Genomic DNA, 27,185 nt, shown 5'->3' on the forward strand with positions numbered 1-27,185 from the left:
GTTCAGAGCAAGTTCCCTTAAGTATCCAACATATTTTGAACTGAACTTACAAGTCGTGGAATTTTTGTTCATTCTTGCAAACACAAGATTGCAAATTCTAGAGACTGCGATGTCTACATGACTGTGAGTCAGTTGCCCTCGAAATGTGTAATTTTTGTACTGTAATATATATTCTGAATCTTTGAAATGAGCAGTATAAATGTATTAAAATCAAACAATAAACCTGTTTATAATGCCATTATTAATACTTGTATAGTCTCAGTAACACATAATTATGTCAGTAAGCATTTTTTAGGCATTTATAAGGCCCTTATTACTTTTTAACTGACGCTAATTTAAAAAGACCTTTGCTCCATTGATATCCCGTGAAAAAGCAGCAGAACATGAGTTCTTCACTTCAGTTCACCTGCCTACAAAACTATGTAAATGCATTTAAAATGAGGGATGGGAAATATTTCTCAATTTTGAAATGCTCAGTTGAATTAGTGCGAATATCACAGTTTGGACTCGATACCATTACGAGAGGAGAAGAGAGGAGAGGAGACAAAACCAGGACAAAAGAGTACAAAACTGACAAAATGATGAGAGGAAAAGAGAGTAAGGAGGTCAGGGCAAGATCTATAAATCTGTTTTGGAAGGAGGGGACCAGTGGGAGGATAATAAAATGAAAGAAAAGAAGCAAAAATGTTTTCATGGCAGAGAGAAAAGGAGGGAAAGCAAAGGGGAGAAGAGGAGAAAGACAGCTGTCCAACAACAACTGAGTTGCGCCAACGAAACTGCGTGATACCCGAAGAAATTATATTACCTCCTCTCCCGTCTCCCTCTCTCCTTCCGCTCATCCATCAATCTTTCAGACTACGGCATATATTGAATGTATAACCACTTACGTTATGTCCTCCTCTGCATCCACGCAGGGTTCTTCTTCTTCATGCTAATTTGCTGGTCACAAGAATTATGCCTTTTTAACGAACATTGAATCAGAATTTAGAAGTGCTCTGTCACATAAAACAGCGAGACACTTACTTCTGTTTATTTGCAAGGTCGTTATGGAGAACGTAACCTTGATGATGCTTAAAAAGGCCATTTATTACAAAAGAAAACACTGAAGAGTCATAATGAAAAGACCGCTGTGGAGAAAGAAGGGCGGCGATGCACTCGACAATTGTTTTGGCAATGCAAATGGTCAAGGCTTCCAGCAACAGGGAACAAAGTGGATCCCATTACATTAGCTTGCTTCAATAGAGACATGAAATATGATATTTTAGTTGTTTTCCCTGTGTGGTGGAGGCCCCCGCAGGCTGTGACAAATCAGGGACTTGGTAGTGTTTCATTCAAAATGCCAAAATCTCTGATTTTCTGGAACAGGATCTCGTATTTACCCAAAAGAATATCAAAATGAAGCTTCTAGCATCTAGAATGAGGACAATATAAATCTGTTTACACTACACACACACACACACACACACACACACACACACACACACACACACACACACACACACACACACACACACACACACACACACACACACACACACACTGTTTTGCAATGCATGTGCAATTAGCCTCAAACAGAGTCTGCAGAAACACCAAGTTGCTGTGCTGTCTTCAGCCTCCTGCAGTGAGAGCCTTGGTCGATGCCTCAAGGTGAACACTATAAATTCAATTTATTTCTCCTTTGCTGCTCTGCTCTTTGTTTTATCTCCCACCCAGCCTCCCTCTAACCCTCAAACCTCTCTCTGCAACCCCTTCCGCCATCTCTCCTTCACTCCATCCCTCGCTCTGGCATTCCTTCCCTCCCTCCTATTACCCTTATTCTTTGTATCCGTCCTGCCTCTTTTACCATCCATCTCTCCATCCTGAGTGTACATCTGTCTGGAAACGTCATTATCACCTGATTTCTGTCTGGCAGTCTGTATTTCTCACTGCTTGTTTCTTCACTGTCACTGTCACTGTCAGTAATCGATGGTGTATGTCAGTTTTTGCACCCCTCTGTTTGTGTGCATCTAGTCAAAGATCTCATTTTCAATGGAACAACAGACATCGCTAATAACAATATGACTGCACGTGTAAAAGACGCATGCACACACACACACACACACACTCAGCAGCTATCCCATCACTAACGTAGGAAGTACAAGAAGTGCATGTTGCCTTCAGAAATAAGACGCACACACGTACACATAGTCCCTTACAAAACCAGATGAGACAGCATGACTGCTTTAAAGCTTTTACTCCCAGAGGAACGCTTGAAGATGTATATATACACACACACACACACACACACGCACACACACACACACACACACATAAATACATATCCTCCCACACAAATACGTGTACACAAGCTTATGGCGCTGCACCTGTTTGCTGCACTTTGATCCGCCAGCAATGTGATTAATCCACACACTGTGCTGAAGCAATTCCATGTGTGTCTGTATTTTTTGTGTTTGTGTGTTCATGACAGACATGTTGAGGGCTTAGTATGACAAAAAGGGGCACGCCGTTTTGACACTTAGTCAAGCTCAAATCGGGGCACCTCGCTCTGCTCTCTGTCTCCTTATTTTCTCTCCATTCTTCTTCTGCTCTCTGTACTTGCCTTTCTTGCCCTGTTCTCTACGACTCTGGCTCTCTCCCTCTTTCTGAGGGACAGATTGAATCTGGAAAACAGAAGCAATAAAAGATGTGCTTCAGTCACAAGTTGTATTCAAATAACAGGGTTTTCTGAAAGTCTCTGAAGCCTTACAAACCAGTGATCTTCAGCTGAATATACAGCAGAGGAAAAAAAAGATAAAAGTCTCCTTTTATGGTGCTGACTCTTCTGTTTGGAAATTTCTGTTCGTATTGGCATATTTTATATGTGATCTTCACATGTATTGCAGAGCTCTCGCGCCAATTAAGTACTCTGAGCTGAATAAAGAGGAATGAGAAACGATTTAAAACAAGCAAGAGGAGCCGAGAACAAGGGCGAAGAGAGAAGAGAAGAGAACCAAACACATTAGAACAAAAAGAATCAAGTGGCGAGAGAGAACAGATAAAGGAAAAAATTGATGCGGCAAATGCGTAACGCGCCTGTTTTCCTCAGCTGATTACAGGTTGTGAGTGCCAGACCATCAAACAGATCATTAAACAGGAATTAAAGAGGGAGGGAGAGTGATGAAGAGGGAAAACATATCAAAAAGTAGAAAACAAAACATGCTTCTTCTTTTTTTTAAAGCCTCTGATTGTACGTTAGGAGTGCCAAACGATTATATTTCTATTCTGGAAATAATAAAACTGTAGTGGACAGACAGGCAGAGGAGGACAGGACAGACTGGTGACAGACTGGCTTGTTACACGTACTCTGAGAAGAAAGAAAGACAGTAGCTGCAGAGAGATATATCGACAGATTTATAATGTAACACTTAATATGTAACATATCAAATATAACGGGTCTGACAACAATGTGATCGCAGTTATATATTACTGTACAAATACAATGTACACAGTGAATTTCCATTTTAAGACTTTATCCCATAATGGGAAGTTTGGCTCACAGTGAGGCATTCAAGACAGCGGATACACGCTGTGAACAAAGAAACCAGCACATAAACGTACAAGATGAATGAAATGAAACAATGGATTATGATTCATGGAAACTCCGAGAATGTAGTCAATCATTGGGCTTTTATTTTCCTCTTTTAAAAGTCAATTTGGCTGTCAATAAGAATGGAAATAATTGTCAGGATGTGTTTTTTGACCTTGTTGATTAGTTTGAATTAATGCGGTAGAGTTTCAGGTTTTGAGTGTGTTTTTTTTTAATCTTCTAGGCAACTGTTGGTTTCCATTTATTTGTGAACAATGTGAAAATCATAATTTGTGGCTGTGTGAATTACATTATGTTAGAGTCTCTTGGTTCACACTTGGCTGAGGTGGAATAGCTTGTATCAATAAAAGAAAAATAACCAAACTGCAAACCAACTCAACAAATAAATTGTGACGTACATGTGACTTCACCATCCACTGAACAGATGAAAAATAACAGCAGATGAGGCGTGTTGACCGTTGAGGACACCGTGACCTTCCTCAAATGCCATATTCCCATCATCAGCTTGTGACATTTCTTTCCACTATTTAAGGTTCAATTGTCGCTGTTTCTCGATGTGTCTAACTTGTAGTATTCATCAGTAGTGAATGGGAATCCACATGAATTAGCCCTTTCCTTTGCTGATTTTCTAGAAATTCTGTGAAAATTTGGATTTATTTGGATGAGAACCTGGCAATAGAAAAGGCTGAGATACTAGCAGCGCTTTGTTTCCCTTCACTGTAAACATTTCTGAGCCATTTGACCAACAGGCAACAGAGGGGAGCTGTAACACAGGGAGTGTCTACCAGTGTTGGGCATGTTACTTTAAAAAGTAATTAGTTACAGTTACTCCCAAAAAGTAACAGAATTCCTTACTGAGTTACAAATGATCAAGTATTTACTATGGAAAGTATCTATTGCGTTACTTTCAAGGATATTTTTAAAAGCTCAAATGTGTCAAAGAATTTGGACCCTATCTCCAGCCCTCTTAAACGGAACTTAAAACACGTGCATGTTGAATTATTTATGATAAATCTCAAAATATTAATGAAATGGAGACTTAATACCATAAATTATCAACAGAAACCGTGTACAGAAATCTAAAACTATTTTAATGTTGCTGTGGGACTAAGTGAGACTAGTCTCTAATCAATTGTTATGTATTATTAAGGGCGGCTGTGGCTTAGTGGTAGAGTGGGTCGTCCTCCATTCGAGAGATTGGCAGTTTGACCCCCAGCTCCCCTGGTCCACGTGTCGAAGTGTCCTTGGGCAAGACACTGGAGCCCGAATAGCTCCCCGTGCTGCGCATGGGTGTGTGAATGTGGTGTGAATGGTTAGATTAGACGGTATATAGATGTCCACTGCCGTCAGTGTGAATGTCTGTGTGAATGGGTGAATGTTACAAGTAGTGTGAAAGCGCCTTGAGTAGTCAGAAGACTAGAAATGCGCTATAGAAGTACAAGTCCATTTACCATTATTGTAGATATTGTAAAAAGTAACACAATAGATGTTTTGGAACTTTTGATATGTATTATATTACAGTACATTGAGAGAAGTCACAGGAATTGCATGAAACACAGATGTGCAGAAGCACCGGCATTACAGGACATAATGTGCATTTCACGTATACATTCATTCCTTTAATTTCATGTCAGGAAAAGTAACGGCTAAACTTCCACTTCAAGAAGGCTACATCGGGATTACCTGGGCTCGCTATTCCTGTTGTTGCTTGTTAACTCACTTTTGTCGTTGGGTATGCAACCCACTGTATTATACAGTCAATGGTCCAAACATGGGTGCACCCACCCAACTCTACCTCTGATTGGCATACCAGAACATTTTTCTCTACCTCAGTCAATCATCATCATTTATGCGGTTGTCTTGTCCTCCCTCACCCAAGAAATACAGCCTTTTCCACTAGAGATCTGCTTGGTCTGATGAAAACAGCTCCAATGAGCTATTAATTACAGTAATGTGCCACAGTAACGGTAATGGCGTTATAACGATGTTAAGAGTAATCAGTTAGAATATTCACTACTGAAAAAAGTAACGGCGTTATTTTTTAACGTCGTTGTTCCCATCACTGCCGTCTACTGATGCAATAGATTGTCAAGAGACACATTTGTCACTCTCATATTGTCAAATAAAGCAAAAAATGTTTTTTTTTAATCATCTGTCATCACCATATGGGAGTTGCAGGTGTCCGTTGCTGTGACTAGTTACCGTTACAGGAGCGAGTTTGTGCTGGCAGATCGTAGGCAGATGTCTTGGTCTCTGTAGCACAGCGGCGTAGAGATGGATTTACTTTAAACCTGTGTGTGTGTGTGTGTGTGTGTGTGTGTGTGTGTGTGTGTGTGTGTGTGTGTGTGTGTGTGTGTGTGTGTGTGTGTGTGTGTGTGTGTGTGTGTGTGTGTGTGTGTGTGTGTGTGTGTGTGTGTGTGTGTGTGTGTGTGTGTGTGTGTGTGTGTGTGTGTGTGTGTGTGTGTGTGTGTGTGTGTGTGTGTGTGTGTGTGTGTGTGTGTGTGTGTGTGTGTGTGTGTGTGTGTGTGTGTGTTCCCACAGGAAGAGTAAACTCCCACAGACCATGGATAATGCATTTTTACACCTTTCTTATTAGTCACAGTGTTTTTAAAATCAGCGTGTGTGAGCGAGAGAGAGGGGGGGGGAGTGTTTTTGAAAGAAAAAAGAGTGAGAAAAAGTGGAAATGTGTCAAGAACAGATCCTCATTCTGTCGTGCAGTGTCCCACCTGCCCTCCTCTCTCTCTCCCTCTTACGGCGTTTGTCTCTCTGCCTCTCCTTCCTGCTACTCTTTCCCTCCCTCTCTCCATTCTTCTCCCTCTCCCCCCTCACGTCTCTTTGATTTGTTTTCCCTCCAAATCCTCCAGTTATTTTATTCCCTTTCCTGTCAATGTGTGTGTGTGTGTGTGTGTGTGTGTGTGTGTGTGTGTGTGTGTGTGTGTGTGTGTGTGTGTGTGTGTGTGTGTGTGTGTGTGTGTGTGTGTGTGTGTGTGTGTGTGTGTGTGTGTGTGTGTGTGTGTGTGTGTGTGTGTGTGTGTGTGTGTGTGTGTGTGTGTGTGTGTGTGTGTGTGTGTGTGTGTGTGTGTGTGTGTGTGTGTGTGTGTGTGTGTGTGTGTGTGTGTGTGTGTGTGTGTGTGTGTGTGTGTGTGTGTGTGTGTGTGTGCGTGCCCCCCTCGCTGTCTTTCTTTAAGCCTCTCTGATGTACAACAGCTCCTTGAGGGGAGCTTTTCTCTCCCTCTCAAACACACACACACACACACACACACACATCCCATGCACCAGCTTTAACCTATTTTCCTCTCGTTCTCTCTCTCTCACTCTCACTTTTTCCAATTCTCTCTGATGGTCTCTCGTCCCGTCTTCTCCCTCCATACTAAATCATTCATATCCAGTGTCTCTGACCCACTTCCACTATAGTTTAACACACACACACACACACACAAACACAGCTTTCAAAAAGATCTCAGCAAAAAATCCTGCTGTTCTCAGTGTGTTATTGTACATTATACAGTGGGCTACTTTAATCTAAGTAGTGTCAGTCACAGAGAAAAGAGTCGTCCTGACGGTATGCTGATCACTTAGTCATTTCACTTCACTCTTACGGCCTTAAAGGGCCCATATCGTGGCCATTTTCAGGTTCATATTGGTATTTTGGGTTTCTACTGTTGGGTTTAACAGGCTTTTAATGTGTAATTATATAAAAAACATTTTTCTCATACTGTTTGTCCAAAACATTGAAAAAAACTTAGTCTGCTCTGATTGATCAGCATTTCCGTTTTCACAATCCTACAGAAGTCCTGACAGCTCGTTTCAAAAGCACAGTTTCTGAATACAGGCTGTGTGCATTTCTCTGTGGATTCAGTGTTTTTATATTTTCACAGTATTTATATAGCAATTCGATCTGCTTTATAATAAAAAAAAGACATGGAAATCTCACTTTTTACCATATGGGACCTTTAATTAACAAGTAAACTTTCCAGATCAGTAAACACATCTTAGTTTTTGACGTTGACTAAAAGCCTCAAGGGCATTCTTGACGGTTATTCCCAATAATCATTTTATTATTACTCTGTGTAATATTATCCCTTTGATGTGTTTCGCTAAATGTAGCCCTCGACAGCAATTTCAAAGTTTTGAATGCACATAACAACTGCAGGAGGTGTTGATCATTTTCTCTAATAACTTAACTGTTATAATCCAGTGAAGCAAAACTTTGTGTTGGCGCTTTTGCGGGAGAGAGAGCAGCAGTAAATGGTTTACGATAAACCAAGGCTTTATTGGCTGTCTTAGCCTTGATGCTGCACACATGGCAGGCAAACAACAACAAATGTTTCATTAAACCTGCTCTGATGTGTGCATTTGTTTTTCTCGTGTAGGGCCATAAACTAGTTTGTGTGTGTGTTGGTGTATGTGTGCGTGGGGGGGGGGGGGTTGGCACTGTCTCCTTACAGCAATAGGGTTGCTGGTTCGAATCCCGGCTGGGGCCCTTCTGTGTGGAGTTTGCATGTTCTCCCCGTGTCTGCGTGGGTTTTCTCTGGGTTCTCCGGCTTCCTCCCACAGACCAAAGACATGCAGGTTAATTGATGACTCTAAATTGCTCGAAGGTGTGAATGTGAGTGTGAATGGTGGTCTGTCACTATTGTCTCTATGTGCCCTGCGATAGACTGCCGTCCTGTCCAGGGTGTACCCCACCTCACGCCGATCGGCACCAGCTCCCCCCGCGACCCCAATAGGATGGATGGATGGATGTGTGTGTGTGTGTGATAAGAGGTGTGTAAAACTTAAAAGAGAGGCCCCCAGCGTTTCTTACTTCTGCCATTACTTTTTCTTTCTCTCAATATTTTACGCTGTAGGGCAAAGCAACAGTTCACACCTCGAACGTGTGTGTGTGTGTGTGTGTTTTTGTGTGTGTGTGTGTTTTTGTGTGTGCGTGTGTGTGCGTGTGTGTGCGTGCGTGTGTGTGTTTTTGTGTGTGCGTGTGTGTGCGTGCGTGCGTGCGTGCGTGCGTGCGTGCGTGCGTGCGTGAGAAAGTGAGAGAAAGAGTCAGCCCAAACCTCTCTGGCCGTCTGCCCCAGGACAGAAGCTGTCAGCTGGGAGAGAAATACTACTCTGCAGGGCCCCATTCAGAGACTAAACTTGTAGCTGAGTGTGTGTTTGTTTATGAGAGTGAGAGAGGGGGACAAAGAGAGAGAAGCATAAAGAGAGGCAAAGACAGAAGGAGGAATTACAAATTGATTTGAATTTTAAATTACGCTTACAAGTAGATTATGCACAGTCATCAACACCAGAGCCAGTCAGAGGTGTGCATATGTGCGAGGTCTGTCAACTGTGTGTGTGTGTGTGTGTGTGTGTGTGTGTGTCTGTCTGTGTCTGTCTGTGTCTGTGTGTCTGTGTCTGTCTGTCCTTTTCTTTCCGACATACAGAGAGGTGAACTGTGGACAGGATTATGAGTTTATTGCATGTATCACACGACATACTGTGAAATCTGGATTTGTAGAATATTTTAGCTTCAAATTGTTTAATTTCAACTACAAATGTTCCTAATGGAGGAATCCCCATAGTGTTATTGTCAGCTGTGAGGTCTGCATATACATCAAGCTTGGACTTGGAAACTGTAAATTTTGTGGTTCTTGTTGGCACATCATTGGCACACTTAAAGGTTTGTCAGATATTTTGCATATTTTAAATACCTTCCCCCAAGCGACCCAGCTGAGTCTGATCTGACCTCAGTTTGTATCCAGCCGACCACATCCCTAACACACCATAGTTGTCGTCTTTTAAGCCACATCTGTTATGAGCTTTGTGACCACTGCTTCTCAACATAATAGACTGGCACAGCAGTAAAGGAATCAATGTGATATTAAATCAAAACACAGAAGTGCGATGTATCTGTGTTATGCTTTATTTCAGCTGCTGAAACAGAGAAATGTAACTACACTGTCAGTAGAAACACAGCATCCCATGTGGCTTCTTTGATCTTCCATTCAGGAATCTCGAACCTACTCTGTTCAGATGTAATGGCGTAAAGGAGGGCAGATCCAGTCCCATATTATAAAACGTTTTCTTTCCATGTCTTTTTTATTATAAAGCATGTCACGTTGCTATATATTTACCGTGAAAGAATCAAAACTGTCTTTAAACAAGCCATCAGGACTACTGTACCGTTGTGATGTCACAACTATATATACATAGAAAGTTTAGCTAATTTGCTGTTACAATCATTCCCTGGCTGCAGTGACAGTGCACCTGAAAATGAGCATACTATGGGACCTTTATGGCTAATTTCAGGTCCAGGGCTGAAATACACTGAATTGCATTTGTTTTTTAACTCATTAAGTCTACTTTTGTTTATAGTAAACCAAAGCCCATAGCACTCGTGATTACAGTAAATATGATTATCACATTTTTCTAAATCCCCGCCAAGTGAATTTGCTGATTTCACTAGCCTTTAAAACTCAGTTTCTCTGCATTAGTAAATGAGGGTGGCGTATCGTTTGGAAAATCCTTCTTCAAAGTCTAGGTAGCATTACAAAGTCTCAGCAAGTCTTGCATATGGTTATCTGTAGCCCGGTACGTAGAAGGAAAGCTCCCTGCACAGAAATGAGGGCGAGCTTGACACGCACCACATCCTACAGGGGTTAAAGAGTAAACTCTGGCGTCCTACAAGCGGCCTCCTGTGTAACCAGAGCAGACAGTGTCACAGAAAACAATGGAGAGCTGCTTTGTTCGGTTGGAAACCGAGAGCAGAGAGAGGGGATTATTTCTAAAATAGCTCTGTGTTTGTCTTAGACGGAGGCTGGCCTGTGTCACAGTGGACTGAATCTGCTTTACACACACACACACATTTCACTCTTAGACACACACATGCACAGGATAAAGCCTTGAATACACACACAACTGAAATACATATACAAGTACACCCTAATGAGCACACACGCACCTACAGGAAAACATACTGTCATAAACACAGATGTACAACTGTCACTTAAAAACACACACACACACACACACACACACACACACACACACACACACACACACACACACACACACACACACACACACACACACACACACACTCACATGCACACACACTGTAGATTGCAGTAGAGGGTGACAGCATGCAAGAGATAACGCAGCACACACTGGAAGCTGCTTTGGTGTGTGTGTAGAAATATGTGAGTGATCTAAGACCAGGCATTAGTGTGTCTGATAAAGTGAGGGGCCTTAAGTGGTTTTAGGAAGGAGAGAGTCTCCAAACCCCCCCAATGTGTGTGTCTGTGTGTCGGGGTTGGGGTCAGGTGCCTGGTGCGTTTGTGTGTATCTGCTTACTGTCTGCCTTGTCGCCACAGCGATGACATCATGGCACACGATCGCCGGACGACGGAAAGAATGCCTCCTGTCTTCTTAACAGACAGAGAGAGGGAGAGAGGAGGTGGAGAGATAGAACTGGTGACGAAGGACAGGGGGAGAGGATATGAGGTGATGAGAAATGCAGGGTGGGCGAGAGACGCCGATAGTGAATAGGTGAGAGAGAGCGGGGAGGGATTATTATTATTTTATATTTCCAATAAGCTGTGAAGTGTCCATTATGACTGTTACTGCATGAAACACGGTTGTAATTTATCCTTCTACCACTTTTCTTTATGCTTTTACAGTCTTTTTTGTAAACTCTAAGGAAAGTCGGGGTTTCCTGATGCACAGAAAGTGATTTTATATAGTTGCACCAGCACCAGCAGTAGAGTTTTTTTTGTAAAAACAATAGCAGCTAGTATCCCTGGGAATAATGGGATGATACTGCACATCATAATTTACATTCAACTCCAGTGTTCATGGGCAAATAAATTAAGGGTTTGGAGTGCGTTTTAGGGGTGAATAGGTGTGCAGCATGACCTCCATTAGATGTAAAATAAATGTTTTTTTTTAGCTTTTTTGTTTTGCCTTAACCACAATATTTTCCCAACCCTAACCTAGTGTTTACCTCCCTAACTTTAACCATATCTTATCTTCATTTGCTGCAGTATATATATATATATATATAATTGGTATGGAGACACCTTCACAGAGCATTTCCACCTTTCCTTGTCAGCTGCTATGGTCCGCACTTTGGCCATATGTGCACTTATGGGTCATCTTTGGTCTCCGTCTTCTCCTTTTTCTTCTGGCGCCCAGGTCATTTACTATATTGCACTTGTTGTTTTTGTCCTGCCTTAGCATCTGTCCAATCTACTTCCATCTAGGCCACTTCACTTCCTCACTCATGTCGGCTCTTTTCAGTCACTCTTCAGCACCGACATAGTCTTACCATTGGATTCTTTGTAGACTGCTTTGTTGTCGCCTTTGTTCATTTCCCATGTCTCACACCCATATAGAAAGACTGGCACCATCAGCGCTTTGTTCTGCACCCCTGGCTTTTGTCTGTCCTTTAGGTCCTTCATTCCACCTCCCTCTTTACAAAACTATGGCTCCTAAGTAAGTGAACTCAGCAACATCTTCAATATCCTGTCCGTCAGTCTTAATCCTTTCCTGGTTTCTTGCTTTAATCCTCATAATTTTGTTTTTTTCTGGTAGAGGAGAGCAGTGATACTTCAATCACAAGGTCCAGGTCATCATGTTTTGATGTGAGCTTCCACCTAATATTTTTCTCACTGTGGCCAACTGTTCTTCTCATTGCCCAATCAGTAATTATTAATACAAATCCTGGCATATTGCATCCTTGTTTGACCACAGTGTATTTGTCATCAGGGTCTCTCCCTAACCACAAACATACCATAGTTGTCATGCACAGGTAGAAAAATAATATAAAAAGGCTGCTATTGAACAGACTTTTCTTCTTTTCTTTTTTCTTTAACAGCAGATGTCATGGCTGAATAGTCAAAGAACAGAGTGACAGCTAAATGAAACATGTCAAGCCACTGCACACACAGATTGACAAGTAATATCTATGTAGTGCAAAAAGGACCCAGCATATAAAATAAAATGTGTTGCAAAAATATGACAACATGAAAATCTGAAAAATACCTCTTTTATAAACTCTTACTTGTGCTCACTGCTGGTAGACCTTGCTTTATCCTACTGTGCACTTCATATTGCTGCAGAAAGGAGAGACTTGAAAGGAAAGTTACAGATCTGAGGCAGCATATCCACTGGGAACCTTTCCTCCTCGCAGTGCTGGCTGCATATTCTTTGTTATTTTCAGTGGTAAGGACAGTTTGCCAGCAGAGCTGAGAGCATACTATGTTTTTAAGTGCCCTCTGACAGTAGAATTATCTGAAGATTTAGAAAAAGAGGGCTGCACTTGAATCAGATTTTAATGATCACATAGTAACAGCAGTAGCCACAACCAGCACTTGTCATAAGCACATGTTTAGCTCTGCAAGCTGAGAAGGCCAAGCTGAGAGTGTTTTAAGTGTATGTGTGTGTGTTAGATGAAGGGAGAGTCATAGAGAGGCCCAGAATGGGATGAGTGCATCTGGAATAAATATCATTTTATCACTGAGGTTTATAAGCGCCATGTGCTGGCAGGTAACTCTCAGATATGGTATAAAACTAGACGCACCGTTAGCTTTAACAAGACTAATGTTCCATTAGCCTTCCTGTGTGTGTGTGTGTGTGTTTCTGTTTCTGTGTCTGTGTCTGTGTCTGTGTCTGTCTGTGTGTGTGTGTCTTTAGGTGAAAAAAGACTGTGACAGTGTTCCAGTGTCTCACAATCTGGAAGCAAGGAAAGGTTCTTTCTGATAAAAGTCCATAAAAAGTCCAAGAGCTCATGTTGGTTTAAAGTGTTTCAATGGAAAGAAGGAGCCTTTTGGTTGCCCTGAAATGACCAAAGGCTTGTTGAAACATTTAATATTAAACTATATTTTAGTATAAAGGTGCATTATCCATAAAATCTCAACATGTTGCATCCATATTAGCATCTTTGAAAAGTGGACAGTGAGCAGACTTGCCCAGAAAGCCGCTCTACCAACCCCAGTCTCAATTCCCTCGGCCCCTGCTCCTGACAGGATTGCTTCACTCCAGATGCATGATGGGACACTTGAACATTGACAGTGTGGTCAGTGAGGTTGACCAAAGAATCTGTGGGTCTTCACACAGTCCAAACATGTAATCTGTCTTCATTTAGACACGCTCATCACTGCATTCCTCACTGCACCGCTGTGTGTGTGTGTGTGTGTGTGTGTGTGTGTGTGTGTGTGTGTGTGTGTGTGTGTGTGTGTGTGTGTGTGTGTGTGTGTGTGTGTGTGTGTGTGTGTGTGTGTGTGTGTGTGTGTGTGTGTGTGTGTGTGTGTGTGTGTGTGTGTGTGTGTGTGTGTGTGTGTGTGTGTGTGTGTGTGTGTGTGTGTGTGTGTGTGTGTGTGAGATAAAGCAAGAGGAACCATGTAATTGTGTGTTGCGTAAAGAGAGAAATAAAATGGCATGTAAAAAATGTGAATGAAATATGCCTTTGTGTGGATTTGCATGTGTTTCTGGGTGATTGTATATCTATGTGTATCTTCCTCCATGCTTTTGTGGAGGTGCAATGGTCGTAAACTTATCCTCCTTTACTCTTACTCCATTTTTTAAACATCATGTTAGTTGATTTAAACGTTGTGATCTCGAAACTGAAAACTTTATCTTTTTCATAAAGCTATTCTAAGATATATTTACCTGATGGTAATGCAGTTTAGCTCCGAAGCAAGATTCAGAGAGACAGACAAAGATAGAAGTTATTTATTCTTTTTTTGTGCACGTTTACATCTTTGTGTGTGTTTATGGGCTTGTGTTGATTGTGTGCGGCTAATCTTTGTCTCCTGTGGGATTGTGGAAAATTTGATTTAGATGCTTTCTGAAAACAGACATAATTCTGAGAATTCAGATCTCTGGGTGTCCTCGGAGACTCCGTGGCTGATGGAATGGATGGGATGCGGCTTGTTGTTTCCAGAAACCACATGGAATGCTATCTATCCATCAGCCTGACCATCCAGACATGGGGAAGACACAAGAGGGCTAGAAAGACAGAGACTAGAGAGTAATACCTGTAAGAAACAGAGAGCGAGAGGCATTTACATGTTTGTGTGTGTGTATTACCGTATTTGTCATAGTAGACGGTGTGAACAGAAATAAGGAAGAAAGGTCCTTACTATAAACGTGTGTGTGTGTGTGTCAGATTTGACCACCAGGATCCCATATTTTTGCTAAAATACACACATTTTTATTCTCTAATTGTCAGCCCAATTAAGAGAACTTCCCTCCACTCGTTGACACGCTAAGGGTTCATCATAACGTGAAAGAACACCCAAATATAATTGTATCTGGCCATGCAGATGGTTGTGGTTTCCTTTGTCCGGATTTTGTGCAGATTTCTGTCTCCACCCCAATATGAGGGAGGTGATAGGAATTTTGTTTGTGGGCTCGTTAAGTTGTAAGATGACATTTAAAAATGTATTAGGAACATGTCTTGTCCCTGTTGCACTGGATTATCCACAGAAAATGTCAACAGATTTTTATAAAAACAGATGTTGTTGTTGAGTAGTCTAAATGTTTTTCAATGCTGTGAGCAGCACAAGCACAAATCTATTCATCGCCATGGTATTGGGTTTGAGGCAGAACTGGGAAAATAAAACGAATATGATTTGTATGGCTATATACCACTTTATGTAAATGGTAACACGTGTTGTTTATCACTTGTGATTTGGGTGAACCAACCCTTCATGGGGTCTATTCAATATTGAAACTACATTCACCAGGGTCTTTAACAACACATCATTTCTGTGTCTTAAAAGTAGTGAAACTCTGTTAGCTCGCACTACAACTAATGTTGTTAAACGTGAAATATCACCAAGTGTGGCTTTAACTTAATTGAATTAATTAAATGTCCCATGTTATATTAATTTCTAGTAAGACATGTTTACATGCTTTAATGTTCAAAAACACATTCTTTTGAATAAACTTGTATTCACCTGTCTGTCTCTGTCTGAAACACGCCTGTCTCTTTAAGGTGTGACATCACAAGAAGTCTTGACAGCTCACAGTCTCTGAATACAGGCTGTGTACAATTTTCTGTGGATGGAACTTTTCTATACGTTCACAATGTTTATATAACACCTCAACCTGGAAATCTCACTTTTCACAATATGGGACCTATAAGTTAATTTCTCATATTGCTAACAATATGTATGATTGTTCTCTCTACAGGCAAGAGGCGCTGCTGGCAGCCATAAGTGAGAAAGACGCCAACATTGCCCTGCTGGAACTCTCCTCATCTAAGAAGAAGAAAACCCAGGATGAGGTGGCAGCTCTGAAGAGGGAGAAGGATGGTCTGGTTCATCAGCTCAAACAGCAGGTAGAATTACTGTGCACACATTAACAGTTTGACATCCAAGTGCACACCAGGAAAGCTTTTTGGTCAGTAATTTAAATGAGAGGAGCAGAGGTGGAGAGGAAAACGTGTGGCGAGGGGGTAAATAAAAAAAAGTAGAGGCGCAGGTGAGGTGGTCATGACGAGCAGAGCAGAGAAAACAAGAGAAGCAGAGAGAAACTGAGTCCAGATGTGACCACAATCCTCCGACCACCAAGGGTAAATTTAGGATTAGCCTACCCCTCCCACTCTCACCACACACAAACACACACAGAGTTCAAATGTTCTGCAAATCTCCGGTGACACTTTCATATGAATTTGTATATATTTAAATGTTCTGCTCACAGTTACACACTAACACAACCTCATACGTCACTTTTCTGGTATGAAGACACCTTCACAGAGCACATGCACAGGCACACACACACACACACACACACACACACACACACACACACACACACACACACACACACACACACACACAAATATGTACACACTCACCCAGGCCAGAAACAAGGATATAAACATGCCCAAATGCTTCTGTGGTTCCACACAGAGGTCTATTCACACACTCTGAGACACTCTCACACACAGTAAAGGTTCTCGTGGGTCTAGTGAATTAACCAACCCCTTAGTGGATGGGCCTACTGGGAGTTTGGTGGATTTCTTCTTCACTGGTCTCCTGTCTTTGCTTGTTTCTTTGTACTTTCTCTTTCTTCTTGTTTTTTTTTTTTTTACTTGATTCCCCCATGTGGCATTTATTTGATGCTCAAATTCAGCATCAGCAGACGGTTTTCTAGATCAACATTATTAAATAATTTGATACATAATTAGAAGGTCAAAAGTCAGTGCTTCACCTGATTATTACATGCATTCAGCTTATACATTTACTATAGCTGCTTTGACATGAGTTTATGATGGTGTGTTAGACCAACTTCGGTGTGTTCATGAGCTTTATTTATATAAAAAATTGTAATTGATGTATTGAAGATTTGATTATTATGGAATGGGGTCGGAAAAGCACAGTGATTCTTTGTACTGCCTTTTGAACGTGTAACACCTTTTGTTCATTCATTATAATTGTTGTCTATTGTTTTTGTTGTTGTTCTATTCCTTCATAATACATTTTATTGATTATTACTTTTTTAAATGTGTGAAATAAAGGTAATTCTATTCTATGTCGTTATGTGGAAACAAAATGGACGCTACAAAGAAGATGTGTTGTATGTTATTGCCCAGAGCGTTTAAAAAACACGTTGTTTTCAATATTGGCTTAACAACGAAGAGTAAAGGAAATGGATCAGAGAGCCATGAAGTTTAATCTGAAACACATTTTTCCAATTATTCCAAATCCATAAGAATGCGGCACAAATAGCAATAGCCCTATAAAGCAATGTCAAGGAAAGTGAAGAAATAATTTGAAGAACTAATCCTGCTGGCAGACAAACAAACAGACGAAGCGAATCAAAAACATAACCTTCTTGGTGTAGGTAATAATAGCAGCTAATATATCAAAACCAAACCGAGGTTGAAGAGCTTTTTGTTCACTTTTATGTCCCTTGATTCACAAACTGTGCAACTAAACCGCCTCTCAAATAATACTAATGGAGTTGTCATCCTCAAAACCACCCAAACAGAAAAAAATGTAGTGGTTCTTTTGTTGTAAAAGATTTCCAGTTATTGAACATTGCCAAAAATCCACTTAATGGTTTGCAATGAGCTCAAAATAATTCAATATGATAGAGAGAATAATCAAGTGCAGGTGTGTGTGTAAAAAGTGTTTGCGTTCAAGAGAAGAGCCGGAGGTGTTGGAGAGGGGCTGCGTCAAATGAAGTGATTGTAACAGGCATCACCTTCCTCTCTCTTCCTCCCTCATCTCTCCGCCTCTCTCCGTCCTATTTGAAGTCATTTATGACACCTCGGGGTCTTGAAGGTAGTTACTGACAACACAGACTGTACTGTCTTCTGCTGTGTGTGTGCAAGGGTGTGAGCGGTTTTGCTCCCCTCTCTTTCTCTGTTTCTCTCTCTCTCTCTCTCTCTCTCTGTCTCTCTCTCTCTGTGGTGCCGTAATTTTCAGTCCCTCAATGATGGATCACAGCCGAGACTTCCGCAGTATTCCTGTGTGTGTGTTTGCAGTGTAACCATCAAGTGAGCTGAGGAGGTGTAGTATTTTTAGCTTGCTCCTTCAGAGTGACATATGCACACACTTTGCTCCTGATAACCTGCCTGACAGATGGACAGAGACAGAGTTGCGGTATGAAATTATAAGTGAATATAAATCAGTGATGAAAGTAAGCTGTACAACCTGGTGTACAGCCTTAAGGCCAAATGTGACAGGTGTAAACAGAGAGCAGTGTTTTTAGACTTGTAAAGTAATAAAATGGGGTTCACTTGTACTTGTGTGACACCACCATTTTTAAAAAGTCTCTCTGGAGTGTTTTTTGGCGGTCGGCTATCACTCATCACTCGACAGTTGATTACAGATCTGAGTTAGTGTTTTTGTTTTAGTGCTTTGCTAGTGCTTAAAGGTCCCATATTGCGAGCTAGAGATGTCCATGTTTTTTTTATTTATTATAAAGCAGGTCGAGGTGCTACGTTAAAACTGTGAGAGTATCAAAACGCTCAGTCCACAGAGAAATGCACACATTCTGTATTCAGAAACCTTTAAAGGAGATGTCCGGACTTCTGTACGGGTGTGATGTCACGACTATATTATAAAAATGCTGAAAGTGCTGCTACAGTGCCGTCACAGTCATTCCCAGGATGCACTTTTGGTACAGAAATGCAGAAAGTGCTGAAGCAGAAAACCCCAAAACGCTGACCAATCAGAGGACACTGTATCTTTAAAAAACAGGCACTGAAACCAAGCGTTTCAGACAGAGGGTAGCTACAGATTTATTCAGACAGACACTATGAGAAAAATCGTACCCCAGTGCACTTCACATTGTCTTAATATATAGGACATATGACAGAGCAAAGATAACAACATTGAGTCAGATATACTGTAAAATGGATGTGCAGTTCTTCACTGCATACATAAAAACACACCTGTGCGTGTTAAAGAATATGTGTGTGTCCCTGAAGGTGCCTCCTGTGTTTTGACCCCCAGCTGCAGTGTAGGCGGGAGGTTGTAGATCAAGGTGACCTCAGCTCTTTTCACTCTTCATCTCCTCTTCACTTTTATCCTCTTTTTAAATTTTTTTCTTCAGCGTTATGGTGGAGAAAAACAGACTAAAACCATGAGAAAGGGAGAGAGAAAGAAGCTGTGTTGAAGAGTGTGTGAAAGCAAAGAGAAGAGGGGGGCGATTGTAATATTTTATGATATGGAACAAGAGGAAGAAGAGGGGAGAGGAGAGGAATATACCACCATCTGCCCCTGCTAGGACACATGTGGTTAGCATTTACAGGTGGTACATGTGTGGCCGTGGCCTTGGCCATTGTTCCACACCTGTGTGGCTAAAGGTTGCATCTAAGGGCCTACTAAGATGGGCATTTTATAGACTTTGGCTCTCTATGGGCATATGTCACTGGTTGGCTGTTCCAGATTCCAGGTTATTGTTTTGCCTACTCCACTATAGCTGTAAATGATACTACAGAAACACAAATAAACAAAAGCAACAAAAAAAACAGGGAACTAGCAGTAAATCACCAATCAAAAATCTGTTTAAAAAGTATATAAACATAAACTAAATCATAACCAGACATTGTTGTGGAGACGACAGGCTTAGCCACTTATAACCTCTGAAACTTTGAATCTGCAGTTGTAAAGGGATATTTTTGTTATTCAGGACAGAAGTCTCAATTATCTATCAGTTCATCAGTGTTTGTTACAGATTGTGTAACTCTGAAAACATCTGCAAACTTCTTTAAGCCATAACCATCATTTCTGAAGTGTTTCTCTTTTAGATTCACTGGGGATTTTATTCATCCGTCTCTCTCTTTACACACTTAACTGTTTGTCATTATTTGTTTATCATTATCATGACCTCTGCAGTTATTGTCAAAAGTGAAAAAATGTGGGTCTAATCTAATTCATGACTCCGTGAGGACTTCGATCAGAATGAAATAATTCCCCTCAGTGCTCATCTCAGTCACTTTCCGTTGTCATTTGTAATTTTCCACTTATCGGCAACTTTTCTTCTTGACAGAGGAACTAATCTAATTTTCTATCATGATGAAATAGTTCTTATTAAGCCATGACTCAGCAACTTTTCATTATTGATAATTACACAGATATCAACAAAGGCTCTTCTTTCACCGCTGGAGGGAAAGAAGAAACAATAATCTAATCTAATATTCCCCAGAGCCTTATCCCGATGAAATAATTTTCTTCTGAGCATGACTCAGCGTTTTCCTCCCCCTCACTAGTCTGTGTTCATTTGGCTTTATTCTATCTGTTGTCAGCATCTTACTGCAGAGCTGCTGGAAGGATAGATGGGGGGGGGGGGGGGGGAGAAGAAGAAGAGGGAACAATGAAGGAGGAGAAGTGGAATAATGGTGTGATGATTAGATTAAGTGAGAAAGAGGGAGTTGGCACAGAAACAAGTGAGCTGAGGTCAGCATTCCTGACAATTAGAGAAAAGGAGACGATGTAAAGAAAGGCCAGCGAGGAAAATGAGAGAGGAGGATGGGTGGATGTTAATTTCTTCCTTCCCTTCAGGTCTTTTTGTTCTCCTTTCCCCGCTTCACATCTTTTATTTCCCCTCACCTTTAATCACCCTGCTCTCTCCTCCTCATGCCCCATGCTCACCCCTTCTTCCTTTTCTTTCTACTATTAATTCCACCTCCTCCTCCTTTTTGGCTTCACTCTCCTTCTCCAATGAATGGATTTAGGGGGGTTTTGTTTTGAGTTCAACAGCACTAAATGTGGAAAGACCAGAGAACAGGGAAAGACAGAGGGAGAGAGGGTTTTAAGGTGCAGTCACACCACAAAATGTCACAGCCAAATGTGTGTGTCCTAGCAAAGTATTTTGTTCTGTGGCAAACGCCAGGACATGTTAGCTGAGTCAGTCACGACAGCTCCCACAGCTTCTCCATATTTCCCCTGTATTGTGACGTTTACTCCCCCCTGAAATTTCATCCCTTCCCAGGACATTCAACAATCTCAAAGAACAACTGTTCACAAATGGCCTCCTGTGCCTCCAACGACTATCGTTAGGAATCAATAGAGCAATACCAAAGTCGAAACCTACTTCCCACCAACGACTGCCACTCTAACGACGGTCGTTGGCAATTGAAGCACAAAGGGTTCCAGTGACATCATCGGCCTTGTGAGAGGTTAAATACCTGGATCTCACACCAGTTAGTTGGACCAGTCCCAGTCTGGTCAGATGCGTACATGAACTGATGAAGCCTCTTGGATGAGAGGTGAAACGTCTCCCTAGATAAATAACCAAGTCCAGTTGCTTTTGACTGAAATTGCTCTGGGGATAACGATGACCTGGGCAGATGAGAACATTCACAAGATTCAAAAAAGAGTTTTACTGATGAAGTAACGAGTTTTCTAAAGGCCCCTTAACTGTCAGTTAGTATGATCGTTAGCTTGGTCACTAAAGGAACAATAATTTGACCCAATTTGCTCAAAACACGTATATGTACCAATGACCTGATGTTTGTACTCCAACACAGGAGGTTAGAATAAAACTAGATTTCTGATAATGACATATGGCTAACTTGAAAGCTTCCTCCACCCAGCTCTCTTTCCCCGCACAGGTCAGCACTGCTCTGAGTGCTTTCTATTTATTGGTCAGTGGTCAAAGTATAACAATGTCGGACTTAACCAAAGAAGTGAGCGCAGGTTAATTTCGCCCTGTGAGTCCAGTTCAGTAATCAGGGCAATTTTTTTTATTAATTTTGTAATGAATTGATTTTGCAGGAGACTTCCGCCAGTACAAACACTGGTATAACAGGACATTTCGGTCTGAATATGAGGGTTTGTTACGGAGAAGTATATTTTGACTTATGTTTCAATTCTGACTCCAAACTTTTGTTGCATGTGTGTTTCAGATGTTAAATCAGTCCAAAATTGAAAGGGCGAAAAAAGAACAAAGACGGGTAAACAAAGATAAACGTCATGGTCCAAAATTTTGACAAAAATGAACTAAAAAGACAAAAGAAACCAGTGAACAATGAAAAGAAAAGGAAAGATATGGAAATGAGGACATGTTGCAGAGAGGAGGCTGGAAAAGAGTGGAAGAGAGAATTAGTCACGGATACAAGGGCATGTTAAGAGAAAGAGAGAGAGAGAGAAAGGAAAAAATAATGTACTTTGTCTTCAGAGAAGAGAACAGTTCAGATTAAAGAAAGAGGCACAAAGGAACATAGTGTTAGGTACATTTTGTTACAGGACGGAGAGACTTAATCATAGGGAGCACTGTGTATGAGAGAGCTGAGATAAAGACACATATAGGAGAAAGGGAGGAATTTTAGGGGATTATTTAGATTGAGAAAGCTCTCAGATGAGGAGAAAGAAAGAAAGGGACAAAGACAGTTCCAGTGTGTCTGCAAGAGGGTACAGAGACTTGGAAGTAGAAAAGCCATGTTAGCGAGATCGAAGATCACGGGGCCTCTCAATGCGGCTTAGCTTCAACTTAACTCTGCCGTAATTCACTCCTACTGTGTTGTTCTGTAGCTGTAGCAGAATTAGAGAAGGCAGAAGAAGGAGTCAGGTTGTAAGGATGGACTACTGGTCTCCAAAGGGGTGGCAGTAGCTCAGTCCATAGGTGACTTGGCTGGGAACCGCAGGTGGTCGCTGGTTCAAGTCTGTGTGTGTACCATGTACGGAGTGTGGACTGGTGGCTGGAGAGGTGTCAGTTCATCTCGGGGCGCTGGTCACTGGCAGCCCCCTCGCTCTAACATCTCTCCTTAATTGCATGTATAGGTCCTGGTTGTGCATGTGTGTATTTCAGGTGTGTGTGTGTAACATGTATAATAAGAGTGAAAAAATTGAATTTATTTTTGACAAAATAAAGTAATTCTTCTTCTAAATAGAGATGTGGGTTCAAATCCCATTTCTGAAATAGACTTTGACCTGCAGGTTTCATCCCTGTATCTTGGCCTTTGTTTCTGTGTAAAACCAGTTTGATTCATGCGAATACCTTGGGGTTATAAATCTTTGGCTGTATACGCTCCTCTTTTTAATCAGCATATTGTCCAGGAGGTTTAAGATTTCCAGGATGCTAGCCAATTTGTACAGAGCCCTCTTTTCTTTTATCGAACCTGTTTTAAACTAGAAATTAACCTGAGATGACAAAGTGATAGTATATCCTGTACCCTGTACTGGGGAATATTACAGACTCCTCCTCCATGAAACCTCTAAAAACCAAATTATTAGTTGTTTTGTTTTCATCTTATGGCTCCTTAAAAGACAACACCATCAGTGATCATAGTAATATAACTGCAATGTAATGCCACTTTGAAAGTTGACAATGATAAAAAGCTTATTTAGTGCGTTTGCGTTTAAAGGTCTGTAATTCTGTGAAGAAGTTGTTAGTTGTCAGGGTGGCCGAGTGGTCTAAGGCGCCAGACTCAAGGTTTGTCTCCTTCCTCATCAAAGGGATTTCTGGTCTCCTTCTCATCAACGGGATTTCTGGTCTCCAAATGGAGGCGTGGGTTCAAATCCCACCCCTGACAGATATTTTTACATGCAGGTTTTTAATCCCTCTGATTTGTCCTTTTTTTTGTGTAAAACAAGTTTGACAGGAATTATTTCCTGTACCACTCGTTAGAATACCATGGGATTATATATCCGGCTCAACACCTTTAATCTCTGGTGATATTGGGTGGTTTTTATTCATTGGTGATGTAATGGCAACCCTGACCAACTCTAGCACGTTCATAATGCCATCTCCATTGAGGCGATACCTTTTTAAAAGCTCACTATCATTGATCTCTCCAAAATGTTGACTGCAGCAGCCATGTTAGCTCCTTCCTGACTTACTCTTAGTGACCACGTCTTTATAGATGACGGAGCTACTTTTCGCGTTAAAATGCTTTGTGAATTACATTTATACAATTGTACAGCATCCTCTTTTCTTTCTTGCTTTTCCAAGTCTCCCATAAGTCTGTAAACCTATAATTTCTGTTTACAAGTAAATAGTGTAGTTCCGACTGTATAGAGGGTTTCCCATTGTCAGGGTGGCCGAGTGGTCTAAGGCGCCAGACTCAAGGTTGTGTCCTTCCTCATCAAAGGGATTTCTGGTCTCCATCCTCATCAAAGGGATTTCTGGTCTCCAAATGGAGGCGTGGGTTCAAATCCCACTCCTGACATGTTTTAAATCCCTCTAATATGTCATTTTTTGTGTAAAACAAGTTTGACACAGGAATTATATCCTGTACCACTTGTTAGAATACCATGAGATTTTTGAATCTGGCTCAACAACTTTAATTTCCGGTGATATTGGGTGGTTTTTATTCATTGGTGATGTAATGGCAACCCTGACCAACTCTACCACGTTCATAATGCCATCTCCATTGAGGCGATACCTTTTTAAAAGCTCACTATCATTGATCTCTTCAAAATGTTGACTGCAGCAGCCATGTTAGCTCTTTCCTGACTTACTCTTAGTGACTACGTCTTTACAGATGAAGGAGCTACTTTTGGCGTTAAAATGCTTTGTGACATTTATACAATTGTGCAGCATCCTCTTTTCTTTCTTGCTTTTCCAAGTCTCCCATAAGTCTGTAAACCTGTAATTTCTGTTTACAAGTAAATAGTGTAATTCAGACTGAACAAAGGGTTTCCCATTGTCAGGGTGGCCGAGTGGTCTAAGGCGCCAGACTCAAGGTTTGTCTCCTTCCCCATCAAATGGATATCGGTCTCCATCCTCATCAAAGGGACTTCTGGTCTCCAAATGGAGGCGTGGGTTCAAATCCCACTCCTGACATGTTTTAAATACCTCTAATATGTCATTTTTTGTGTAAAACAAGTTTGACACAGGAATTATATCCTGTACCACTTGTTAGAATACCATGGGATTTTTGAATCTGGCTCAACAACTTTAATTTCCGGTGATATTGGGTGGTTTTTATTCATTGGTGATGTAATGGCAACCCTGACCAACTCTACCACGTTCATAATCTCCATTGAGGCGATACCTTTTTAAAAGCTCACTATCATTTATCTCTTCAAAATGTTGACTGCAGCAGCCATGTTAGCTCTTTCCTGACTTACTCTTAGTGACCACGTCTTTATAGATGAAGGAGCTACTTTTCGCGTTAAAATGCTTTGTGAATTACATTTATACAACTGTACAGCATCCTCTTTTCTTTCTTGCTTTTCCAAGTCTCCCATAAGTCTGTAAACCTGTAATTTCTGTTTACAAGTAAATAGTGTAATTCAGACTGAATAAATGGTTTCCCATTGTCAGGGTGGCCAAGTGGTCTAAGGCGCCAGACTCAAGGTTTGTCTCCTTCCCCATCAAAGGGATTTCTGGTCTCCATCCTCATCAAAGGGACTTCTGGTCTCCATATGGAGGCGTGGGTTCAAATCCCACTCCTGACATGTTTTAAATACCTCTAATATGTCATTTTTTGTGTAAAACAAGTTTGACACAGGAATTATATCCTGTACCACTTGTTAGAATACCATGGGATTTTTGAATCCGGCTCAACAACTTTAATTTCCTAATTTCTTTCTTGCTTTTCCAAGTCTCCCATAAGTCTGTAAACCTGTAATTTCTGTTTACAAGTAAATAGTGTACTTCAGACTGAATAAATGGTTTCCCATTGTCAGGGTGGCCGAGTGGTCTAAGGCGCCAGACTCAAGGTTTGTCTCCTTCCTCATCAAAGGGATTTCTGATCTCCTTCCTCATCAAAGGGATTTCTGGTCTCCAAATGGAGGCGTGGGTTCAAATCCCACCCCTGACAGATATTTTTACATGCAGGTTTTTAATCCCTCAAATTCGTCCTTTTCAGGTGTAAAACAAGTTTGACACAGGAATTATTTCCTGTACCACTCGTTAGAATACCATGGGATTTTTGAATCTGGCTCAACAACTTTAATTTCCGGTGATATTGGGTGGTTTTTATTCATTGGTGATGTAATGGCAACCCTGACCAACTCTACCACGTTCATAATGCCATCTCCATTGAGGCGATACCTTTTTAAAAGCTCACTATCATTTATCTCTTCAAAATGTTGACTGCAGCAGCCATGTTAGCTCTTTCCTGACTTACGCTTAGTGACCACGTCTTTATAGATGAAGGAGCTACTTTTGGCGTTAAAATGCTTTGTGTATTACATTTATACAATTGTACAGCATCCTCTTTTCTTTCTTGCTTTTCCAAGTCTCCCATAAATCTGTAAACCTGTAATTTCTGTTTACAAGTAAATAGAGTACTTCAGACTGAATAAATGGTTTCCCATTGTCAGGGTGGCCGAGTGGTCTAAGGCGCCAGACTCAAGGTTTGTCTCCTTCCTCATCAAAGGGATTTCTGGTCTCCTTCCGCATTAAAGGGATTTCTGGTCTCCAAATGGAGGCGTGGGTTCAAATCCCACTCCTGACAGATTTTAAATCCCTCTAATATGTCCTTTTTTGTGTAAAACAAGTTTGACACAGGAATTATATCCTGTACCACTTGTTAGAATACCATGGGATTTTTAAATCTGGCTCAACACCTTTAATCTCTGGTGATATTGGGTGGTTTTTTTTCATTGTTGATGTTATGGCAACCCTGACCAACTCTACCACGTTCATAATGCCATCTCCATTGAGGCGATACCTTTTTAAAAGCACACTATCATTTATCTCTTCAAAATGTTGACTGCAGCAGCCATGTTAGCTCTTTCCTGACTTACTCTTAGTGACCACGTCTTTATAGATGAAGGAGCTACTTTTGGCGTTAAAATGCTTTGTGACATTTATACAATTGTACAGCATCCTCTTTTCTCTCTTGTTTTTCCAAGTCTCCCATAAGTCTGTAAACCTGTAATTTCTGTTTACAAGTAAATAGTGTACTTCAGACTGAATAGATGGTTTCCCATTGTCAGGGTGGCCGAGTGGTCTAAGGCGCCAGACTCAAGGTTTGTCTCCTTCCCCATCAAATGGATTTCTGGTCTCCATTCTCATCAAAGGGACTTCTGGTCTCCAAATGGAGGCGTGGGTTCAAATCCCACCCCTGACAGATATTTTTACATGCAGGTTTTTAATCCCTCAAATTCGTCCTTTTTTTGTGTAAAACAAGTTTGACAGGAATTATTTCCTGTACCACTCGTTAGAATACCATGGGATTATATATCCGGCTCAACACCTTTAATATCTG

General features: G+C 41.1%; 1 protein-coding gene across 2 annotated transcripts in view; it reads left to right on the forward strand.

Moving 5' to 3' along the window:
* LOC310962762 (ELKS/Rab6-interacting/CAST family member 1-like) overlaps positions 1–27,185 on the forward strand; it is a 140,804-nt gene that overhangs the window by 77,777 nt on the left and 35,842 nt on the right. For both annotated transcript variants that reach the window (XM_083935324.1, XM_083935325.1), the window contains one exon: positions 15,758–15,905. In XM_083935324.1, the coding sequence (XP_083791450.1) occupies positions 15,758–15,905 (148 nt within the window). The remainder of the gene's footprint in view (positions 1–15,757; positions 15,906–27,185) is intronic.

This window comes from Echiichthys vipera (genome assembly GCF_963691815.1).
Source record: "Echiichthys vipera genome assembly, chromosome: 20".
Classification (NCBI taxonomy): domain Eukaryota; kingdom Metazoa; phylum Chordata; class Actinopteri; order Perciformes; family Trachinidae; genus Echiichthys; species Echiichthys vipera.